The sequence below is a fragment of the Xiphophorus maculatus genome, chromosome 23 (genome assembly GCF_002775205.1).
Source record: "Xiphophorus maculatus strain JP 163 A chromosome 23, X_maculatus-5.0-male, whole genome shotgun sequence".
In the NCBI taxonomy this organism is placed as follows: Eukaryota; Metazoa; Chordata; class Actinopteri; order Cyprinodontiformes; family Poeciliidae; genus Xiphophorus; species Xiphophorus maculatus.
In genome coordinates, this window is record NC_036465.1 from 4317347 (window position 1) to 4338278 (window position 20932).

Consider the following 20932-nt stretch of genomic DNA (forward strand, 5'->3'; position numbering starts at 1 on the left):
GCCTTGATTTAAAGGAACAAAAGGTTTCAGCTGTTTTGCAGTTTTCTGGAAGTATATTCCAGATTTGTGCTGCACAGAAGCTGAGTGCTGCTTCGTGTTTGGTTCTAGTTCTGGGGATGGAGACAGGAAGAGACAGGGACCAGAAGACCCACAGGTTCTGGAAGGTTGATGCAATAACAATAACAGGTCTTTAATGTGTTAAATATTCCTGTAAATTTCATAATCATTATTGTAATTCAATTTGCTCAAAGTATTTATACTTTTTTCATAATTTACAGTTTATTTCAGTAACTCCTTAAGAGAAGCACATTATCTATATTAATTCCAGGTTTATGTTTTCAAGTCTTTATTTATGCTAACCATGATGTTTTTGTGCAAGCTTGCAAACATCCAAATATCTTGCTGTGTCTGGATGTTCAATTTCAAAGTAAATAAAAAAAATCCCATTGGAGTTGGAAGAGATTTAAAGAGGAGTGGCAAAAGCAATTGAGGTGGATTAGCAGTGCTTGCCAACAACTGCGGGGTTCATTCCAGGCCCGTTACTGTGAAATATCACCTCTGCTTCACGAAAATTAAGCTGATTGTTATGAGTTTCTTTAGTTAGAGGCCTTCTCAGATTCATTGCAACACAGACTGCTACCAGAGATCCTTCCTGCAACATCACCCTTTACAGCAACAATTTGAAGATACTCTGATGACATGAGTTAATACATTTATTTTCCCTTTGGGATAAATAAAACATATTTTAGAATTTATTTAAATCATGTCTAAATCTTTCATTGAATCATTGTGCTGCACTTGCACTGTTTGTGTATTTTGTCTTCTTGGCCTAATTCCAGTCTGCACTAAATAATAATTTGTCCTTATCAGTTATTTCTTTGCCAGTAGAGCTGGCAGTTTTCCTCCATCCTGTTTTTTTTTTCTACTTTGATTGAGTTTTCTTCTCCGCTTTTATGAATATCAATTTTTCATATGTGCTCAGCGAGTGCCAGCTACTTCTTCTGTTTGCCAGCTCACATTGGTTGAAGCAGGACTGGACCTGTGCCTCAAGGCCACTCACCATTTAGAGAAATGCACTTCTTGCAGATCTGTAAATGTTATTTATTGGACTTTACTTCCTGCTGTGTTTAATCAATGAAGTGGCTCACAGACTTCCAGTGCGGATTCAGATCTGTTGACACAACCAGACGGCTTTTGATCCTGTGTGTGTAGGCGTGTGGGGGCGTGTGTGTGTGTGTGTGTGTTTCATTTGGAGGCAGGACATGAGAAGCACCTGTAAATCTGTCAGCCTACCTGCCACGAGTCGAAACTGGTGGAGTGAAATGAGCAAAGATGATCAGTTCAGAGAGACATAATATGACAAGTTATGGTTTTTAGAAAATAAGTCACAATAAAAATACAAATACCTTCTTTCTGTGCTGCCTTTTCATTCCGTCTTATCTCCTACAGTATGGAATTTTGTACATTATATTTAAACCTTGACCACTGCCATAAATCCATAGTGAATTTTGGTATTTATACTTTTGAAATATTGAGCTGAAATAGAGAAATTTGCTAATATGCATTTGGAAACACATGCAGTCTGGGCATATCAAGCATGTTGAGACTTTGTTCATTTCAGCCTTTCTGTTATATTTTTTCTTTTCCCCAGACTTCATATTAGATTAGGTGTGGGTGCTGTGGGCATTTATTGTATTGTTTATCATTTATTGTGAAAACGTTCTTATTGCAATAAGAATTTAGAATTTTGTTGTCTCAATAAATTCCAATTAATGGTATTTTAAAAAAACTGACTCTATAATCAAAAATATTATTTGTACTATTATCTCCACTGTATCATGACAGCATAAGTAAATATCAATAAATTGGAAAATATGATTGAATGTAGATACTGTTTGCAGTTAAGTGATATAAATCACACTTTTTAAGTAAGTGGCATCCTGAAAAAACCTATTTCAAATAGGAATGCTTTTCAAGAACTATATTTCTATTTGTGGTGCTATGAATTCTGTGCCACACAGTCAGTCATAAAGGTACCTAAAAAATAGTATGAAGCATTTTTTTAATCATCTTTTTTATCATTATCACAATAGTGTCACATATTATGATATCATGATACGTCCATATCACCCACTGCAACTGCAGATGCTGGTTTATTCCATTTCTCAAAAAGATTATTTGTTACCCATCTCTTCTCCACGTTTACCCTCTTCATAATTTCTCTTTTTTCCCCCAGCTTCCTGTCTAGCATGCTATGTCGCCCCCTCACCCAAACTTTCTCTCCTTCTCTTTCGCTGTCCCCCTCCTCTCTTTCTTCTCCCTCGTAACTCGGTGACAGAGCTCTTTTGTGCTCCTCTGAAGCCTTGTCTGCACTAATGACGTCTGGCACTTCCGCTGGCCCTGTCAACAGAGACTGTGTGTGTGTGTTTGAGTCCAGAAGGATGGCTGTCTGCGCTGTGCTATGGAAAATAACCACCTTGTAATGCAATGACTAATGTGCTGCTGAGTTTTTTAAGGCTGCTGATCTTTTATTGAGCGGCAAAAGGATGTATCTGAGTCGGTCCTTCATCTTTACATTACAAACATTACTTAATTACCAGATTTAAATTCTTGGATCCAATTTTGCAGAGTAGTTTCTCCACATTATTTTTAATTTTTATTCATAAAATTAACATATTTTTGTTGTAGAAAGTACACCTGGTTCAGTATATATTAATTAAGCCAAAATTGGTTCATCCAGGTAAAGAGAAACACTTTTTGCTTTCTGATTTAGCACACTAATTTCTGGCACACTGTTACTGTTAGAATTATCCCTAACAAAATGTTTGCCTGCTGCAGCTTTTCTTCGTCTCATTTCGGTTCAGTGGAGAAACCATGTTAACAAGTCCAAACGGGGCTCCCAACAAGTGCTGCTTTATCACAGAGGAATGACCTGTTTTCAGTCGCCTTGTTCTCAGTTCAGGGTTTTACGTCACTGGCAAGAATGCTCCATATTGCTGCCAGAGGATTATTTTTCTAAAGATGAGTGACAATAGTGTTAATTAAATCTCTGTCGTCATCAAAATATTCTCTAAAATGACTTCAAAGTCCTGTTTGTTTCTTTTAACATATTTATATCACTTCTCATTAGCTGCATTATTGAGTTTTTTGGTTTCTTTTTTTAAAAAATGTGTTGCTGTTTCCAACATCTTTCATTTCTGTTAGTGTTTGCTCTTTTTCCTTAATGAACTGCAAGCATGGTGAGAAGTTTTAGCAATGACACAAATGTTTCTACAATACAGACCTGACTCTCCTTCTGACAGTATTTATCTGTCTAGGCAGGATATCTACTTGTGGCCCAAATTCTGGGCATGGTGACCACTCCTTGTCTCCTGGAACTGATCATAATTTGTTTGCCATAGTTTATTCACTGCACAGTGTTGCCTAGAAACACCATAATTGGTCTCTTCTAAATGGTCCTGAGTTATGTGTACATCATGGGGTTCCCTGTGTAGAACTGGCAACCTCTACAGGTTCTACCCAGCTGCTGGGGCTGGTACCAACTTGGACATGGACCCAAATGCTGAGAAGAGGATGGGATAATGATGTTGGAACCACATGGTAAGACATTAACAAATGGAGGAGATACAAGGGAAACAGACAAGCTGGTATGAAAGGATGCAAGTAATGAACAATGGAAGAATCTGGCAAAGACATCATGAAACTGACTGACTTTTAACTACTAGGAAGGTAGATGGGTGACAAAAGAACCAGGCGTGACCAGGCAGGAGAGTTAAGTGCAGCTGCAGGAAAAAAAACTGAATGAAAACTGAGAGAAGATGACTGATTAACAAAGAAATCAACACAGAGAGGACTAAGGCCTAGTCCACACATAGCCACATATCTGGGAAAACAAAGATATTTCTATGCTTATTTGGATGAAGACGTTTCTGAAGTTTATCCTGTGTGTACCGATACAATTATTTTTTTTAAATGAAGGGACAAAGATACACATTTTTAACAAAGACCTGGCTACTTGTGTACAAAGCCTAAACAGGAATTAGCCTCTAAGCCAAATACACAAAGAGCAGAGCACAAGAAAAAACTCAACCCAAAAAATAACTGGTGTGGTTAAGCTGTAGTGAGAATAATAAGCTCCAAATAATCCTGAAACCAAAACAAATGACGCAGAACATAAAGATGTGTCTGTGATGACAGATGGGGTTTGATATTTTGAGCATATCCTTGTCAGCCAGCCGACATTTCATTGCTGTGATCTTTGAGCATCTGATCGATTTTACCCTCAATCATACTGGAAAATTCAAAGATCACCACCAATTTGTACCTGGGCTGTTGAAAAAAGTTGGTGTTTGAAAATGTTTTGACACCAAACATTATAAGGGTCAGAATTAGGAGAAAGACACTTTTTTATTTTTAGACAAATGATTTTCCAATCAGAAAACGGATTCATCAGATAATTGTGTTTTCCCCAGCCTTTTCTTTCCATCCATTTGCTTCTTTCAGACTTCCTGTTTGATGTTTTTTCTTTGACAGAAGTGGCTACTGCTAGTGATGAGCAAGCTCTGGACTGGTGGCAACATAAATCCTCAAAGATATGATAATACTGGTATTTCTTGGATTTCATGAAACCATCTTACTTTCAACTGAATTGTTCATCATGAGGTTCTTGATGATCCAGAAAACTGATCTTTGCGCAGCTATAATTAGTTTTCTGAATGTCAGACATGATTGTGGTGCTTGTTGAACTGGGTGTTATTAAGCCAACTTGATGCAACTAAGCCTCTTTTTGTGAAGTTCTTAGTAAGAACAATTATATTCTTAACAGTACTTCCTCTGGAAAAAGATGATGGTTCCATAGTTTGCTTTGGGTGAAATTCAACATTTCTGTTGCTGTCAAAACCATTGGTTGAAATATGCAATTTTTCCCATTCAGTAATTTTCCTTTCCCTCATCTTTGCTCACCTGCTGCAAGCCTCTTTTCACTTATCTATCTTACTTTTTCTCTCACCCCCTCTTCAGCTCTGCGGGTTCAGGCGGTGTAGGTGACCGGGTCCTGGCTCAGCTCCTGACAGAGATGGACGGCATTGAGCAGCTCCGAGATGTCACCGTGCTGGCCGCCACCAACCGACCTGACATGATCGATAAGGTAAACAAGACACCGGCACTCTTTCTTCATTTCTCCATCCCTCTCTTTGGTCTGTGATTGATAAGGCTGAGTGGATGTTTTGTGTTTACTTTCCTTGTCTCCTCTTCTCCTCTTCCTGACTTTTATAATGATTGATTGATAAGGTTAAAGGTCCTTCCTCTGGTCTGTTCTGCTTGATTCACCTTGTAGATATTGGTGGTGTCTTGTAACAATAACTGCAAATGTCCTATTTCCATTGAACTTGAAGTCATACTGCAAGATCTGAGCTGACAAGATGGACAGGTCTGAAACACGACAATGCTTAAGAGCTGAATATGAATGTAATAGGAGGGTTGGTTTCTGAGAGATGCCTGCGGTTGTGTTTCAAAGGATTTGCACATAAATCTTTGAAGACTCATAAATTTGAAGTCCATGGGTGCATTGACAGCAGCCCTGTTTATTCCGCTTTAATCAAACTCTAGTCCATTGGCTTAGAGAGTACAGTTTGTTTAGAGAGGTTTGAATGCACAATCAAACTGATATGAACCAAAAAAGCAAACTTTGGTCCTCCTACAACTTAGGTCTCAATTTAGTTGAAGCATATGGTTTAAATGCATAAGTGAACCCCGAGCAGACCGGAGAACACTCCAAAACCACGAATCGGACTACAGCGCACAGCATTCTGGGTAAATACGACAATACAACAAACACACAGTCTACCACTTACAGGAGAAGTGGCTCATGGTCTTTTGCCAAAGACACAAGAGAAATTCTACTACTGCTAAAATATGATGGCACTCCATTTTTGTTAAAATCTTGTGAAGAAGGAAGTTACACTCAGTTTCTTCTTCAGAGGTTTTCCTGTTGTTTCCTTCAGTGGTTCTTGGTACTGCGCCACCACAGGCAACAATTTTACAGCACAACTAAGCTGTTAAATGGAAGTGAAATTTATAATCATAAACATATTTTACCTTCTGGTTAAAAACGGAGTTTAATTGAAATTTCACTGTTACAGATTGTTTTTATGCCCTTATATGTCCACCTGCGGTGTAAATAAGAAAATAATGGAGATATTATCATTACCCTCACTTCAGTTTCTATTTACACTTCTTGTTGTCTCCTTTGCTTCCTCCTTTCTACCACAGGACCTTTATTTAGTCTCTTATCCACTCATCTCTGTCTTAATGAAATTTCCTGAGTGCTGATCAAAGACGGAGTCTGTGTTCTGTCAAAGAGGAAAGTAGAATGTCACGGTGATCTCAGAGCTCCAACTCGGGCTGCTTTCTTTTGTCTTTCACTTCTCCTTCCTGAAAAATTGCACACACTCAGAAAAGAAGGAGTTTCAGTCTAAAATAGCACATCCATCAGAGGACTTTTATACACATTTACATTGCAGCTCAGGACAAGAACTGGCATGTTTGCTGCTGTTTTATGTAAACTGATAACTGTTCGTTTCGTATCCATCAGCACAAATCCCCCCCACATGCAAATTTTGGCTAACCCTCTCCTCAAACTCCAAACCCAAACCCATTTCTGGCACACTTGTGGAGAGCTGATCCATTGCTGCGGTGGGGGATGACAGCAACTTCCTCCACCTCCATAACTGGTTGCCGTCTCATTTCAAACTCCATTAGTGGTGTGGCAGCTTAGAAACACCCTAAGTGTGTAGTTTCATGTGTGTATTTGAGTAAAAAAAAGAAAAAGACGCATCAACAGGAAGAGAAAAAAACACTATTAACAGTAGGCGGGGGGTCAAGCCTCAGGGTGGACAGATGGGAAACCCCCGGCTGCTCTCAGGAAGTGCTCCCCTGTGCAGCTGAGAAATCAGATTACCTCCTCCAGCTCACATCCCCTGCTGAGTGAGTTTGTCTATGTATGTGTGGTTGGTGAGTTTCACGTCATATGTATAGAAAATATATACAAGAATAGCCAAATGGGAAGCTAGACACCCAGAAACCCCAACTCAGTACACAATATCAGCATTCTGCCATGTTTCAGAGTGCTGATATTGGTCGGTTTGCACCACCTCTTAGTGGTGCAAACTGACGCTGGAGGCTATTTCCATGCAGATGTCAAGATATGATGGAGCAGATGAAGATTAATGAGACACTTGGGTGTCAATTAAGTTATTGTCAGGTTTTAGTGGCGCAGAGGAGGTTCCTACGGGGGCCTTGATTTTGATAGAGGAAGAGGAGGAAGCCATGTTTACTTTTAAATAGCAGATTGGTTATTGTCGATCTCAACTAGTATTTGTACGTCAGCCAAAACGAAACCCTCCCCCCCACCCCCAGTAATCAGTCAGAGATTGTTCATTTGTCCCCAAACTATAGTTGCTGTCTTCGGTTAAGAGCGTTTATATCTGGTTCCCTCTGAGCCATGTTGGTAGTAATATGTGCAAAGGCCAGAGAAAGTCACACCTTTGTAACAAAACAAACTTTCTTTTGGTAGTTTAATGAAATTACCAAAAGCGTTTTGGTACAGAGTTTCAAAACTACCAAAACTGTGTTTTGAAACTACCAAACTACCTGAGTTTGGTAGTTTTCATTTAACTTAAATCAAATGATTCATTAAATTTAAATCATTTGACAATGATTTAAGTCAAATTGAATGATCAATTTGACTTAAATCATTCAATATAAGTCAAATTGAATGATTTATCATTCCAAAATTTACAAATTTTAATAGATAATAAGAATAATTTACACAGAAACAAAGCAAGTACTACAGATCAATATCCTAAAACCAGAGTATTTGATCATAACCAGTTCAAAATGAAAAAATAAAAATGAAAATGTTACTCGACTTGCAACGTAATTTCACTCAATTAATAGTGTCAATTAATAAATATTCCTGCTTTTTACTCCTTAAGCACACTTGTAATGGACATATACTGTATGTTAGTAAAAGCAAAATATGATGTAATTAAAGTTTAATTGTTATTTCTTTATGTACAAAACATGTTGGCAGTCTATCTGAAAGTAAACTCCAGAACCCCCTCAAAACTTTCCAGGTCCTCCAAGGTTAGAAATCACTAATCTACTGCATTCTCTTTTCTGGATATCTGTGTGAGATAATGTGCTAAAGAAAATACTTTAGTCTAAAAATGCCTACACCAACACCTCCTTCCACTCCATAAAAAACGTCTCCTACACTTCCTCTCTTCTTTGTGCCCCACCTCTGACCTGCCACAGCCAAGCTCTGATGATTGATTAGCACCACCAGGAATATTTGTCCACCCTGTTCAGCAGAGGAAGAAGCCCTGTCACTGTGTTTGTGAAGCAGCTGTCCAGTGAGCTGGTTGTTGACATGAACATGCAGACAAACAAGAAGTCCAAAAACTACATTTCAACATATTTTCCTCCCTTAGCTGGTTGTCACTGGGGATTCAGAGTAATTACATTGTTCAAAGTCTATGCTCTGATTCTTGATCAGTTTCCGCAGGTCCAGATGGAACATCTTATATGGCTCATAATAATGTTGTTCAGTTTATGATAGAACACAAAGACATTTGGTTTGCATAACAAAACTATAAAAAGCAATAAAACTGTCTTAGTGACTAATTCATCAAACTATTATTTCACATTTTATTCTGTAGGTTGTAGAAAACAAACCTTGTCTTCAAATATTTATCTTACTTTATTGTTTACTTTTTGGTCACTCCTTCTACTTCCCCACCACTTTAGCCGTTAGAAGCTACTCTGTTAGCTCCCCTCCTGTGAACTGTTAGAATTAAAACATTTGTTTATAATGTAAAACCCACTCATTTACAGTATTTGTAATATTTTAGTTCTATGCCTCATTATGTAACCCATAATTGTGCAGACGAACTGTGCATTGACTGTTCTCTGCTAATTCTTTTTTTTGTTTTACTATCAAAGTCTTTAAGCTAACATTGCTAATATTGCTGCACATAGAGCATTCATATAATAGTACAGGAGTTTACCGCCTTGATAATTACAATTTTAAACAGAAGCAGTCAAGGTTAATGGCATTGATTATATTTAGCTCTACAACCTCCATCCTGACATATTTTACTCTCTGCACTTTGATGTTAGTTATTCATTTATCTGCACTTTTATCAGATGTCTGCCCTGAAGTCTGCTGCTGGTGTTGTAGTGTTGCTTCTGAACAGAAGATGGTGCCAAACCAGACATGGTTCACTTCAAAGAAAAGCACGTTTCTGAACAGACCATTTATAATAATTGTTAGCAACTTTAAAGACATTTTCAAATATGTCTTGGTTCTCTGAAGCTAGTGGGAAATGGTCTTCACTTCAGATCAGTAAACATTTCTGTGTTTTGTGTATGTTTGTGTCTTTGCAGCTTACAGAAACTTTACATGCAAGTTTATTTTGAAGCTTTTTATGCCATGTGATGCAATTTTTGCACAAAATGTATCACTTATTTTAGTCTGACCTCATTTTATGTTTATTATTGTTATGTTTTATGTACCTCTGAGGTTCTGAAAGTTAGTTTTCAGTCATAGATGTGAGAGACAAGTCTCATAAAAGTTTATCTATAAAAAATCTCCCGAGTTACATAGTTTTACTTTGAAAAATGATTCAATGTCCCTTCACAAGTTGCCTCTTGATGACATGCTTTTTTATGGATGTCAACAAACTTCCAGGATAATTCTGGCTGGATGTTTGGGTACTCTCCTTGACAGAATTGTTTGAGTTTATTTAAATGAGTTGGTTACCTGGCTTTTAAGCATTAACCAACTATGATTTATCATCCTGTTGGTATGGACTTTGTCTTATCATCAAGTTTTAAGAATCAAACCATTAAAGTGAGGTGAAGCTCAAGTATTCAGAGGAAGTCTTAAACTGTTGATGCTGCTACTATTGTGTTTATGGTTTGAGTCCTGGTGATTTGTTGGTTTTCCCCTGACTTGAATGACCTGAATGTTTTGCCAGGAAACACCTAAAGCGAAACTTATATTTGTCTGTATCCAAGAGAGCTTCATGTTTGTTGTTCATTGTGTGTTGGCTCATATGAATGCTTCTGTGATTCTTCCATTCAGTTTGTACATTAAGACTTTTCCTTTCTTCTGAAAGACTATTTTCAACACCCACAACTTTTAAGACTTAGCTATTAAGCCTGGCATGAGGGCATGCAAGGATCCTTAGAGTTTCCCTGTCTGAATGGCTTTTGTTTTGTCTTTTCTTTAGCATAAACCTCCTTCTGAGCCGCCCTTCCACTAAACAGGAAACTACCCTTAGCAAAAGAGTGCCTATAAGCCAGCCAGTCAAAACAGGCCATATTTTATTTTGTGCTGGACTGACGTTATCATCTCCCAAGCTTTGCTCTTCTCTCGTGACGAGCCAAGCATGATGGAATCTCTATTGATGCTGTCTTAAAGGATTAGAGCTTATTCACTGTTTTTTCCTGACTGCACAGTTCTGAATAGAACCCTGCTGCCACAGTGCCGGGTGTCCTACTGACGCTGAGCTGCCATTATTATCTGCACTGTAGCTATTAGCGTGCCTGAACTCAGATAGTGTTTTTATTCATATTCTCTTTGCTTAAAAGCTTTTTATCTCTGAAATATTTTACGATATTCAAAGTATTTGGAGCCTCTCCGATGTTTCTAAGATATAGGATACAGATTTCCATTTGTTTCTACTGAAGTGCTAAGAAAAAAGTTGCATTTGGAAAAAAGAAAAAAGGTTTGTGTGTCTTTGCATGCAAGAAATGGGATACCACCTAGGGATGAGCTCAGAAAAGGTGTGTGTGTGTAAGAGAGAGAGAGAGTGTGTAAAGGGGGAGCAGGATCCCAAGGCAAGTATCAAACTTCAAGGACTGTATTAGTGTCAGCTTACACATTTGTGCATCCAGTACCACCACAATAAGTCTCCAATCCAACAACATACAGAGCACTAAAAACCTGTATAACCAGACCTTGCTCATCCAAGAGTTTTATGAACAATAAAGCTTTCTTTCCTTTGGTTTGCTGTCATAATAAAAAGGAAATCTTACTGTTTTCCATATGAGTTATACCTGCATGTCAGATTTTACTAGTTTGTTTTCTGTCCAGGTAGTCATCTTTCATCAGGTACTTTTATTTTGCTGAACAACAGTGGGAAAGACATGGGGATGCGAGAGGGAGGTGTGTGTGGAGGGTGGGGGGAAGCTGTGTTGGAGAGAGGGAGGGACAGGAGGAAATGAGGGCTCTTTGTGCTCTGCTACCTGGCAGACATCTCCAGCATGTGTCGTCTTGCCTTTTGGCAAGCTGAGACCACCGGCGCCCTTGGAATGCTCTCAGTTCAGGAAATCTCGTTTATTCTCATAAATGCTACTCCTAACCCCGCTCTTTCCAATATACTGCTGAATAGCTTGTATATTTTTTGTCGTTTTCATCTACGTTTGTCTTTATTTCACTGTAATCTTATTTCTCTAGTATTTAGTCAAAACACTTTGCTTTCTATATGAAAAACTTTCTCTATGCTTTTGTGGACTCTGTTAATGTGTAGTCAATGTCTAGATGTCTAAACTAGAGAGAAGAGGGAAAGACATGAAGCAAAGGACCCGGGAATTGAAGCCTGGCGATCACCAGTTTACACCAGGCATCGCCTTGAAATGGGTTAGTTTTATACTATGGATAACAGGACACACCTTCAAAATGTTCCACTCTTGTCTTATCAGTACATTGAATATTTTCACAAAAGTCAAGTGGGTCATAAATACTTTTTTGGCAAATGCTACAAGGATGCTATTTTTTACAACTTCCATTTATTATTAAATCATAAACTCTGGCAAGAAAGACCTGCAGTGCTTTACGTTTTCTGTGTTATTTTGTGATCTCCTGGATGTGTCATTGATGTTCCGAGTAATTTTAGTAATCCAGCCACTCCAAGAAAGATTCAGCACACATATTCAGTTATCTAAATATGTGTGCAGTAGTGTCAATACTGCAAATGTCTTATGTTGAAAGAACTCAAAAACCTATGTACACATGCAAATTTGTAGCTGACTATTTTACATCTTGAATGTTATGTTGAAAAACTAACATTTATTCTATGATGAAATAGCTAACATTCTGAAACAGCAAATAGCCTTTTATTGAAACAGCTAATATCTTACATTTGGCTAGCAATGAAACAGCTAACATCTTGTGCTGAAACTAACTGACTAATCAAATAGCTAGCTATGGTAAAACATTTAACTATCAGCAAACTAACTTACAACTAGATAGTAGCTAGGGCGTTATATCCACATAGTGTTTACATTTTTCAACATCTTATTCCAATTGTGGGTTAAATATCTGACACAACAGGTTTGTGTACGGATAGGCTATATCAGTGCAATGAGAGTTATTGGAAATCATAGCTAACATTTTGGAAACAATAAATATTTTATGCTGACACAAGTTAATTTGAACTTAGAAATAGAGGATGTGTAGGATTGAACAGTCTGAATAATAGATAAATATTGAGTCTTTTCATGATTGATAGGGAGAAACTGATCTACTTGGTGTATCTCCTGTCTGTTCAATTATCATGGAATAGGAAGGAGTCATCACTCATCACCACCAGGATACAGTCAGACCCTCATACAAAATAGAATTTGGTCAGGGGGCCAGCTGGGGGTTTCAACAAATAATACCCTCTTTGTATGTTTGAAATATCCCCTACAGAAGCCCCCTGAGCCTAGCTCTCAGCTCTGGGGATCCCAACACCACATTAAGAGCTGCTTACAAGTGGATAAGGTGTAAGACTGAAGGAGGAGTGGAGGGGTGGTGCGGTTAATGTCTCTAAGGGAGCTACAGTGTGCCTCCTGTTTTTTCCTGTGATATAAAGCCAGTTTGTGCTCTCGTTTCTGAGCACATCAACAGGTTCAGTGCCGTGTTCAGAGAATGCTTAGACAAATGAGCTATTATTTGCTGCAGTTATTTCAGTGGGGACTGACCAGGCCAGGGGAGAAATGGGTTTCTGCAGTATATCCTTTGCTGGCTTCAGTCGTCTTCATCAGGATTAAGTTACCCATTGAGGACGACTATTTGGCTGTCAGAGCTCGGGTTCTGTTTCGATGTGCTTCTGCTCACTTTTTTTCTGTGCTGAATAGGAATTATTAACACGAGGACTGAGACATCAATGTATGGTTAATGTTTAACTTCCTCATGTAGTTATATTTCAAACAACAGTATTTCATCATGAAGTTATTGTGGCCCTAAAATATGTGCAAAAATATTCTTTGTATACAGTAGATGAATCAAATGAAAGACACTGCATCTTTCTTGTTATGTGTCCTGATTTATATTTAAAAGTTTCTTCTAACTTTTAAATGCAGTTCATCTACTGTTTATAGTAGATGAACTATAAACAGTAGCTTATAGGACCCAAAGTTGGTTCTTGAGGGCCGGCATCCTGCATGTTTTAGTTCTCTCCCTGGTTTAATTCACCTGGATCAAATGATGGCTTGTTAGAAGGCCTAAGAAGAATACTGACATGCTGAAAAGGTTGTTGGTACTACCAGGGGGAGAACTAAAACATGCAGGATGCCGGCCCTCGAGGACCGACTTTGGGCACCCGTGTCTTAGACCAAAGGAAAATCCAAGAGAAAAAAGTTTGTAAGTCCTTTAAGCAAAACCTAAAAAAATGTTGATTAGGCTGCTTTAAATGATTCTGAGAAAGGCAGGATACTCTGAAGCAAGACATAAAAAAATTGCCTGTTACTGTAACTCCTATATACATTCTCTAGAAGCCTTGTTGGTTTCCCAAAATTACTTGTTTTGTTTGGCTAACTCAAAGGTAACTGGTGCATGGTGTAGATTATTGGTGTTTTCATGAAATGTCTTGTTGATTAAACGTTTCAGCACTTGTTAGTATACTTTGTAAAATGTAAAATTTATCATTATCCAGCCCATATGTGTTAATTTTGCTTTAGCTGGCCAAATTTGTTCATTGGTTCCCACAAATGTAAGCAATGTGGCAGCGATTACTGAGATTTAGTTGCAAAGATGTTTATCCTTTGTTTGTTTAGGAAGTGGGTAGTGCTTAACTACATGAGGATAGCACCAGTGACCATTCCTGACCTCAGAAGTTGCACACTGCATAAGCTTGGCAGGCTAGAGCAGTTTGAATTTCTATTACTATCCATATCCTCTTTGGTTGCTTTGCTAGTGGAAGAATAAAACCATGAGAGGTTTAGTCCATGGAGTTTGCAAATTAAATCAGTTCAGGACTTTTTTATTTGAAAGAACCTAATAATAGTTAGCAGAGGTCAGGAAGAGAGATAGAGCAGGTCTTTGGGGCCCTGTGTCCCTGCTACAAGGACTTGGCAGATGCGACGGAAAGAGGATGATGGCAGGATGTCACCTCATTTCCTCCTCCACAGGACCTGCTTGATGAATGACCGTGTGAAAAGTTTTCTGTTTTTACGTCTGTTTGTGTATGTTTCTGTTAATAGTGTTACAAAAAGAGGGCATCAGCAATTTTTTTTGTTGGTTCCCACCTTGTCATCTCTAAAGCCAAAGTATTTTATGGCTTGTCAGGAAGTTCCCCGGAGCTTTTGCATGCCTGAAAAAAAGCCTTGACTCAAGTGGGATCGGGGGTTGAACTGGTCGAGGGAATGTCCCACCCATGAAATGCCCTTGTGTATTTGTTGTGTCAAAAGGGCATCGGGAGGTCCCGTTCTAAATCCTGTTGTCTGAGAAATCAAAGAATTTCTGAGCCTGTCCACTGTCCTTTGGGTCAGTCCCCAGAACTAATCTCTTTCATCTTCTCCCTTACTGGCTGGGAGGGTGAGACGGGTGGCTATGATGAGGGAGCGCTGGGGTTGTTAGCACCTCTGTGTCCTCTTCCTCCTCTGTGGCCCCAGGGAGAAGTGGCTCAGCCCTTCTTTACTACCCCTATACCTCCACTGATCCCTCTGCACTGCTTCCTCACCTCCCTCCCTCTCAGCTTGGAGCACAACTGCTTGTTTCCTCCCTCCCTCTCCTTTCCCTCACTGGGCCTCTGAAGTTGGCCTGCCTTCACTTTGGCTTTCCCCTCTTCCTTCCTTCCTCAGTTCCTCCACTAATAGCTCCCTTGTTCCTGGCTAGTCAGGGCTGCCAGTTGAGCGGTCATTCGTGGAAGATTCATTCCCGGCACGGTAATTGTAAACAGACAGAAGAGACAGAAAGGGACCTTCAAACATTTACTGCTCGCAGACAGAAAGCAGAGTGGAGGACCTCTTAGCTCTGTCTTGTTCTTGAACTCCTTTATGATTCTCACTTGTGTTGTTTTTGTTTTACCTATCTTTCACTCTTATCTTTATCATCTTTATTGCCCCAACTCACAGGCCTTCCCTCCTTTTCTGCTTCACTCTTTGTCCCTCATAATTCATGCACTGCTTTACATGCAAAGACAATATGTGTCTTGTTTCTCCACTAAATGTTGCATGGAATTATGTTATATTCTCAATTGTTTGCGAGAGCCCGGCTACATAATCGAGTTGCTGTTTGGCCCTTTTAGAAGTGGAAATGCAAAGTAAATACAATACATAACGTACCTTTTAAGACTGAAAGTTGCATTTTATTGAGGATTTTTATGACAGGTTGACACAAAATAAGCCACAGGGAACATTCTACAGTATTCCTTCTTTTTTGTTTGTTTGTTTCTGTACAAATACAAATCTATTTTCATAGCTTTTGATAAAAATGTGTTACTTAATTTGACCCTGCAATTAACTCAAATAAAAATGTAAACGGGGTCCCACCACTAATTTAAGTATAAAATCACACTAAAATGTTAGAAAATAAGCATTTTTGATCATTTTAAAGTGACATATATGTATATTCTTTTAAACCTATAAATTTCCATTGTTGCCTCAGTGACGAGGAAATGGGTTTGTTAGCTTGAGGAAGCAGTAAACATGAGACAGGATGACACAGTGGGAATGTGTGTGTGTAAGTGAGAATCCACTAGTGCCAGGCAACCGGACCTGTCCCTGACCTCAAGTGATTGCTCCCTGAAGCCCGGCTGCAAGCCGTCAGCAGCGGTTGCTCTTTTCCCTCCTCTTATCTCCTCTTCCTCTGTCCTCATTTTCTCTATTCTTTTTCTTTCCCACACTTATCTCTCCTGCATACTGAAAGTCCAGCAGTAGTTGTTTGGGGAAAAGATCTCCCTGGTGTTATCACACTCGGCATGTTTTGGAACCAGCAGTCTTTACCCCTTATGTCTGTTTCAACAATCATGCAGTTACAGTTTCCAGCTGCTTTCTGTGCCTTTTTTTCATTTAAGGTCATAGGGGCCGCTATAAACATACAACAGTGTGCAATGACTTTGTATTACACTCTGTTTTCACTCATTCTGCTTTTTGTTGCCTGCAATAAACACGACTGTTGTTTATTCTGGTTGTGGGTAAACATTCGTATTAAGATCATGTGCTTTTATGAAGGCATCTTTTAGCGTGGGCAAATTCTCATTTTTCATACAGAAAGTAATATTTAAAGGAAAAGTCAGCACTGGTTACATTTTCCTGTCCTTATGATGCTGCTGGACTTTTTAAATGACAAAGATACACAATGAAGGCACATTGTTCCACTTTCTACATACAGTATGAAAACTGTAAGTAGAGATTTAGAATATATTGAATGGCAGCCACCGCCACAGTTTCAATGTTTGATCTCAATTGATATTGAAGTCAATGAAATATTCAGCACTAACATCCCAATCTAATAGAGTGTAGCCCTAACATAAATATTGGGTATTAAGGCCTAATGTGGGGAGAAAGAAGGAGACTGACTGTTTTCTGCCTGTACTGCCCTTGATTATAGTGTATGGTTTCTTTCAAGACAAACACGGCGCTCCAAAGAGAGCACGGCCAATTGGTCCAACCCTGAATTGAAGCAAAGGGAAATGGAGAGAAACCAATTAGGAGACGGAAGCCACTAATTAAAAGCTGCATGCTCTACAGATTGCATCAATTTTATTTTCTTTAGCAATGGCCAGAGCCATAATTTTAGAGCTTGCACGGATGCCAGTTCACATTCCAGGACAGCTGCCTTCTGTGTTTTTGCACAGAGGCAGCACTGTCTGTCTGCACTTCTCCCTTGTTGGCACTTCAAGCTGAGGAATACAAACAAAAAAACACACAAACCGAGAAAAGTTGGAAAAATCCTTGCCATTCAGAATAGATGAGAAACCATTCATTAGAACTTTACAACAAGAGTCTGTTTGCAGAAATGTTTCCACTTCCTGGATTAGGTTCCTTGGAGTGCCGCCAGTACATTTTGTGTGTTGTGAGTCGGAGATTGCATTATGCTCGAGTGGTTTGGGTGGTTAACCAATACGCTTGCTTTGGAAGGCTGCAGGGAAACGTTGAGCACCTGAGGAAAGCCACAGGGTTTCTCTTGAACAGTGGGCTCACAAAAGACTTGGGCCTGCACTGGCAGAATGCTTCCAAAGTAATGCTGTTTAGTTGGCAGAATGACCCAGAACACTTGTCTTTGGACTGCTATAGTAAACCCAGGATACACAAGGCATTTTTTGTTCTTTTGTGGTCAAAGCAGACAGGCAGCACAGAAATAGGTATCCAAGTGAGCCAAAGCATCTCTAAACTATTTAAACAGTTCCTTGGCAAATGTTGGAGTGCAATAAAATCAGCTCTTTGGAGAAGTTTTACAGTCTTGAATACAACATGAAGTAGATGAGATAAGATCTTTATGAGAAATTATTTAATTCCTTTTACTGGTATTGATTTTGTCGTCTTCCCGAAAGTAATCCAGGTGGTTTTTGTAGCACCCAAGATATAAAAGTGAGTAAACACACCAGCAGATGGCCACATAGCAAACAGACCCAAAGACCCCATGGCACCATTTGCTTGGGCAGTTGTCCCATTTTGTCAGAATACACAAGTGTGCGGTGACTCCTCTCGTCATTGCTTCCTTTTCAGCAGCACCCACAGTGACACTCCAAGGAAGATTAAGTATTTGAACATTTTTTCTTTTTTTTAGATGCAGAGAAAAGTCAAAAGAGGGGAAATATATAAGACCTTGTCTCTTTCCTTCCATTCCAGTAATGTTTTTTCCAGACCTCAAATGCTGGAGGTTGACCTTCCTTCTCAAACTGGATTTTTCCTGTGCCCTGCACCTTGGATTTCAGGAAATGTACAAAACAGGATAACACAGCAACATATTTCTTGTCAGTTTTTTTCTTTTCCGAGAAAACACTTGAGGATCTAATGACATCAGCAGCAGAAGCTACCGTGTTTCTCCTTTTTTTGTGTTCTTTTGTAATTTTGTCAGAGTGGTATTCTAATCTAAGCTCAGTAAAAATTAACATATCATAAAGTGCTACACTGACATGCTAAAACTTGAGCTAACATAATTGTTTTTTATTAATGGAGCCATCCTCAACTATTCACCCTTTGTGTTAAAATAACCTTTACATAATTTCAAGTTTAATTATAGTTAAATAAAAATTTATAAACATCCACCCCATAGTATCAGTACATTTATTGACCGGTAGTCAGTGAAGAAAATTAGATATAACAAAATAATACATTTTAATTGGACAGTACTCACTGATCTATGCATTGCACATTATTTTATAAGACAGAGGGAGGAATCTTTTAATCTCCCAAGACTGTCAAGAGACCAAAGTCCTCTCTTAGGATAAGGTTGATAGATGTTGTGCCTGGTTTGTTGATTTGGCCATACGCTTTTCATTGCCCTGTTGAATAATTAAATTTTTTTTGCCACAGACCACCATGTTTTTAATTAAAATTTTAGACCTCAGAAGCTAACGCACATCATCCCAGATCCTCCTTCATATTTAATAATATCCCCCATCATGCTATTGGATCTCCTTGTACTTCAAGATTCACAGATTTGCGTCTGTAAGGCTCTGTTGTTGCTTTCCTTCAAGTTTGACAGTTTAGTTTCTTTTCATCTCCATATGCTGAACTATCTCACAAAAGAATGAACTAGTGTTTCAGTAATTCAACTGGTGGCCTCCTTGAGTATTAACTGTAATGTCCTACATGGTCATATGAACTTTAAATATTGAAAAAACACATAGAATACACACAGAACACTGAATTTTACATCTTTCACTCCAGTATACATGTACTATTCAACACTTACAAGATCTGAAAGAACTTGATGTTCCTCAAAACCAACAAAACAGCTGTTTTTTAATCCACAAACAAAAACCACAAGGTAATATACAATGTGACAACCGCTTTCGTTTCATCTGGCCAACATGCACAGACAAAGTCCTAGCTGCGTCTAACAAACTTCACATGCTTGTGTTCCTTTTGGGTAGGATGTGATAGACTTACTCTTACCAAACCTTAAAAAATGGATAACATGTAGACAGGACCTATCTATGTTATATTCATTTTTTTTCTGATTCTACATATGAACATATTGAAGAACATTGAAAAAGACAAATGAAAAGCCAGTAAACAGGCCTTGCATTACGATTATGTGCTTTGGAGCCAGCAGCCTCCAAGTTTGATGTGACTTGCATGTTGAAACGTTCAAAGCTAACGGTCCCTGAGCTCCTCTGTAATTAGTGGCCAAAATGCCTTGTTTGTTACTGAAACCAGTATGGGGTTTGCATATTGTTCAGGACAGAGGCTCCATTGAAAAACACAGGAGCACATTTCACCCTTTTCTGTATTCCTGGGCTCTTTTCATTTGAATGATTTTCCACGATGCAGCCACCACTGGAAGTGGACTGTACAGAGTATGCTATCATTTTACCTCTAAGCATGTGACTCTGCCATGTATTGTATTTTTAGCAGTTATTGACTTCATAAACTTTATGCCAAAAGTGATAAACTCTTAGATATTTAAAAACAGCATTCCCACCCATTTCCTCAGTGCGTTTTTATTCAGACCGGGTTTCATTGGAACAGCTGGTCTCTGCACCTGTCACTATTTTTGGTTTGACCATAACTGTGTTGCATTCATCGTCCTACTTTCCAAGTTTCTTTAACATGTTTGGTTTTTCCTTTTCCACAATCAAGGGGGAATTATCTCTCTTCCGGAAAAAAGAGGGAGCCCACTAATTTTAGATTGACTTGATTGAGCCTTGAGGCCAAAGGGATCAAACCCACATCCGCTGAAAACCAGGGATGCTAATTCTAACCATAACATAGCTAACATATGTTTTGCTCTCCCCAAGCACTGATTTGAAACCTGCTTGAATCTGAGCTTTGGGTCGGCTGCCTTTTCCACTGCACTCGCTGCAAAGGACCTTTCTTTCTTGTGGCATGTTTTGTATGTATTGGCCCACCATGTGTATATTTATAGAGACTGGGTCATGAAACATGTACATAGAATGCTTGTTCTTTTCTAAAGTTATTTCTCTAGCCATTTCCTAGTCCTTTATGTTTTTGTAAGTGTCAATGTAGACATTTTAATATAACATAATTCATTTTCAGGATGTTGAACCTTAATTTAACAGAATTTGTCAGGAACCCTGTGTAAACGTCCTTGTAAATTTCAAGTAAAGACAAGGTTCTATGAAATCCATTTCGCTATTAACTGGAAAGTTAAAGAGGACTTTATAAAATCCGGAGTATACAAGCAGAGTATAGACTTTTGAATTTAATGACTTCTCTGTTTTTATCCGTCTCTCATCTATGCAGCAGCACAGAGCTCAAGCTGTAATAAATAGGAGGGTTTTTATTCAGTTTTTGTGCTGCTACAGGAGAACATTTTGACCTAACAAATCTATTGTTTATGCCTTCAATTCCACAGTCTTCAAACCAATATGAGCAAGCACAATTGTTCAATGACAAGAAAAATGTGTAAACACCTCAGTTTATGTGAGCTCTGAGATCTTGGAGATATAGATTGTCTTCCACTGAGTCC

General features: G+C 38.7%; 1 protein-coding gene across 1 annotated transcript in view; it reads left to right on the plus strand.

Moving 5' to 3' along the window:
- The window catches only part of spata5 (spermatogenesis associated 5), a 115758-nt gene that overhangs the window by 34694 nt on the left and 60132 nt on the right, over positions 1-20932 (plus strand). The window contains 1 exon segment of the mRNA XM_005807803.3: positions 5020-5146. Coding sequence (XP_005807860.2) covers positions 5020-5146 — 127 coding nt within the window.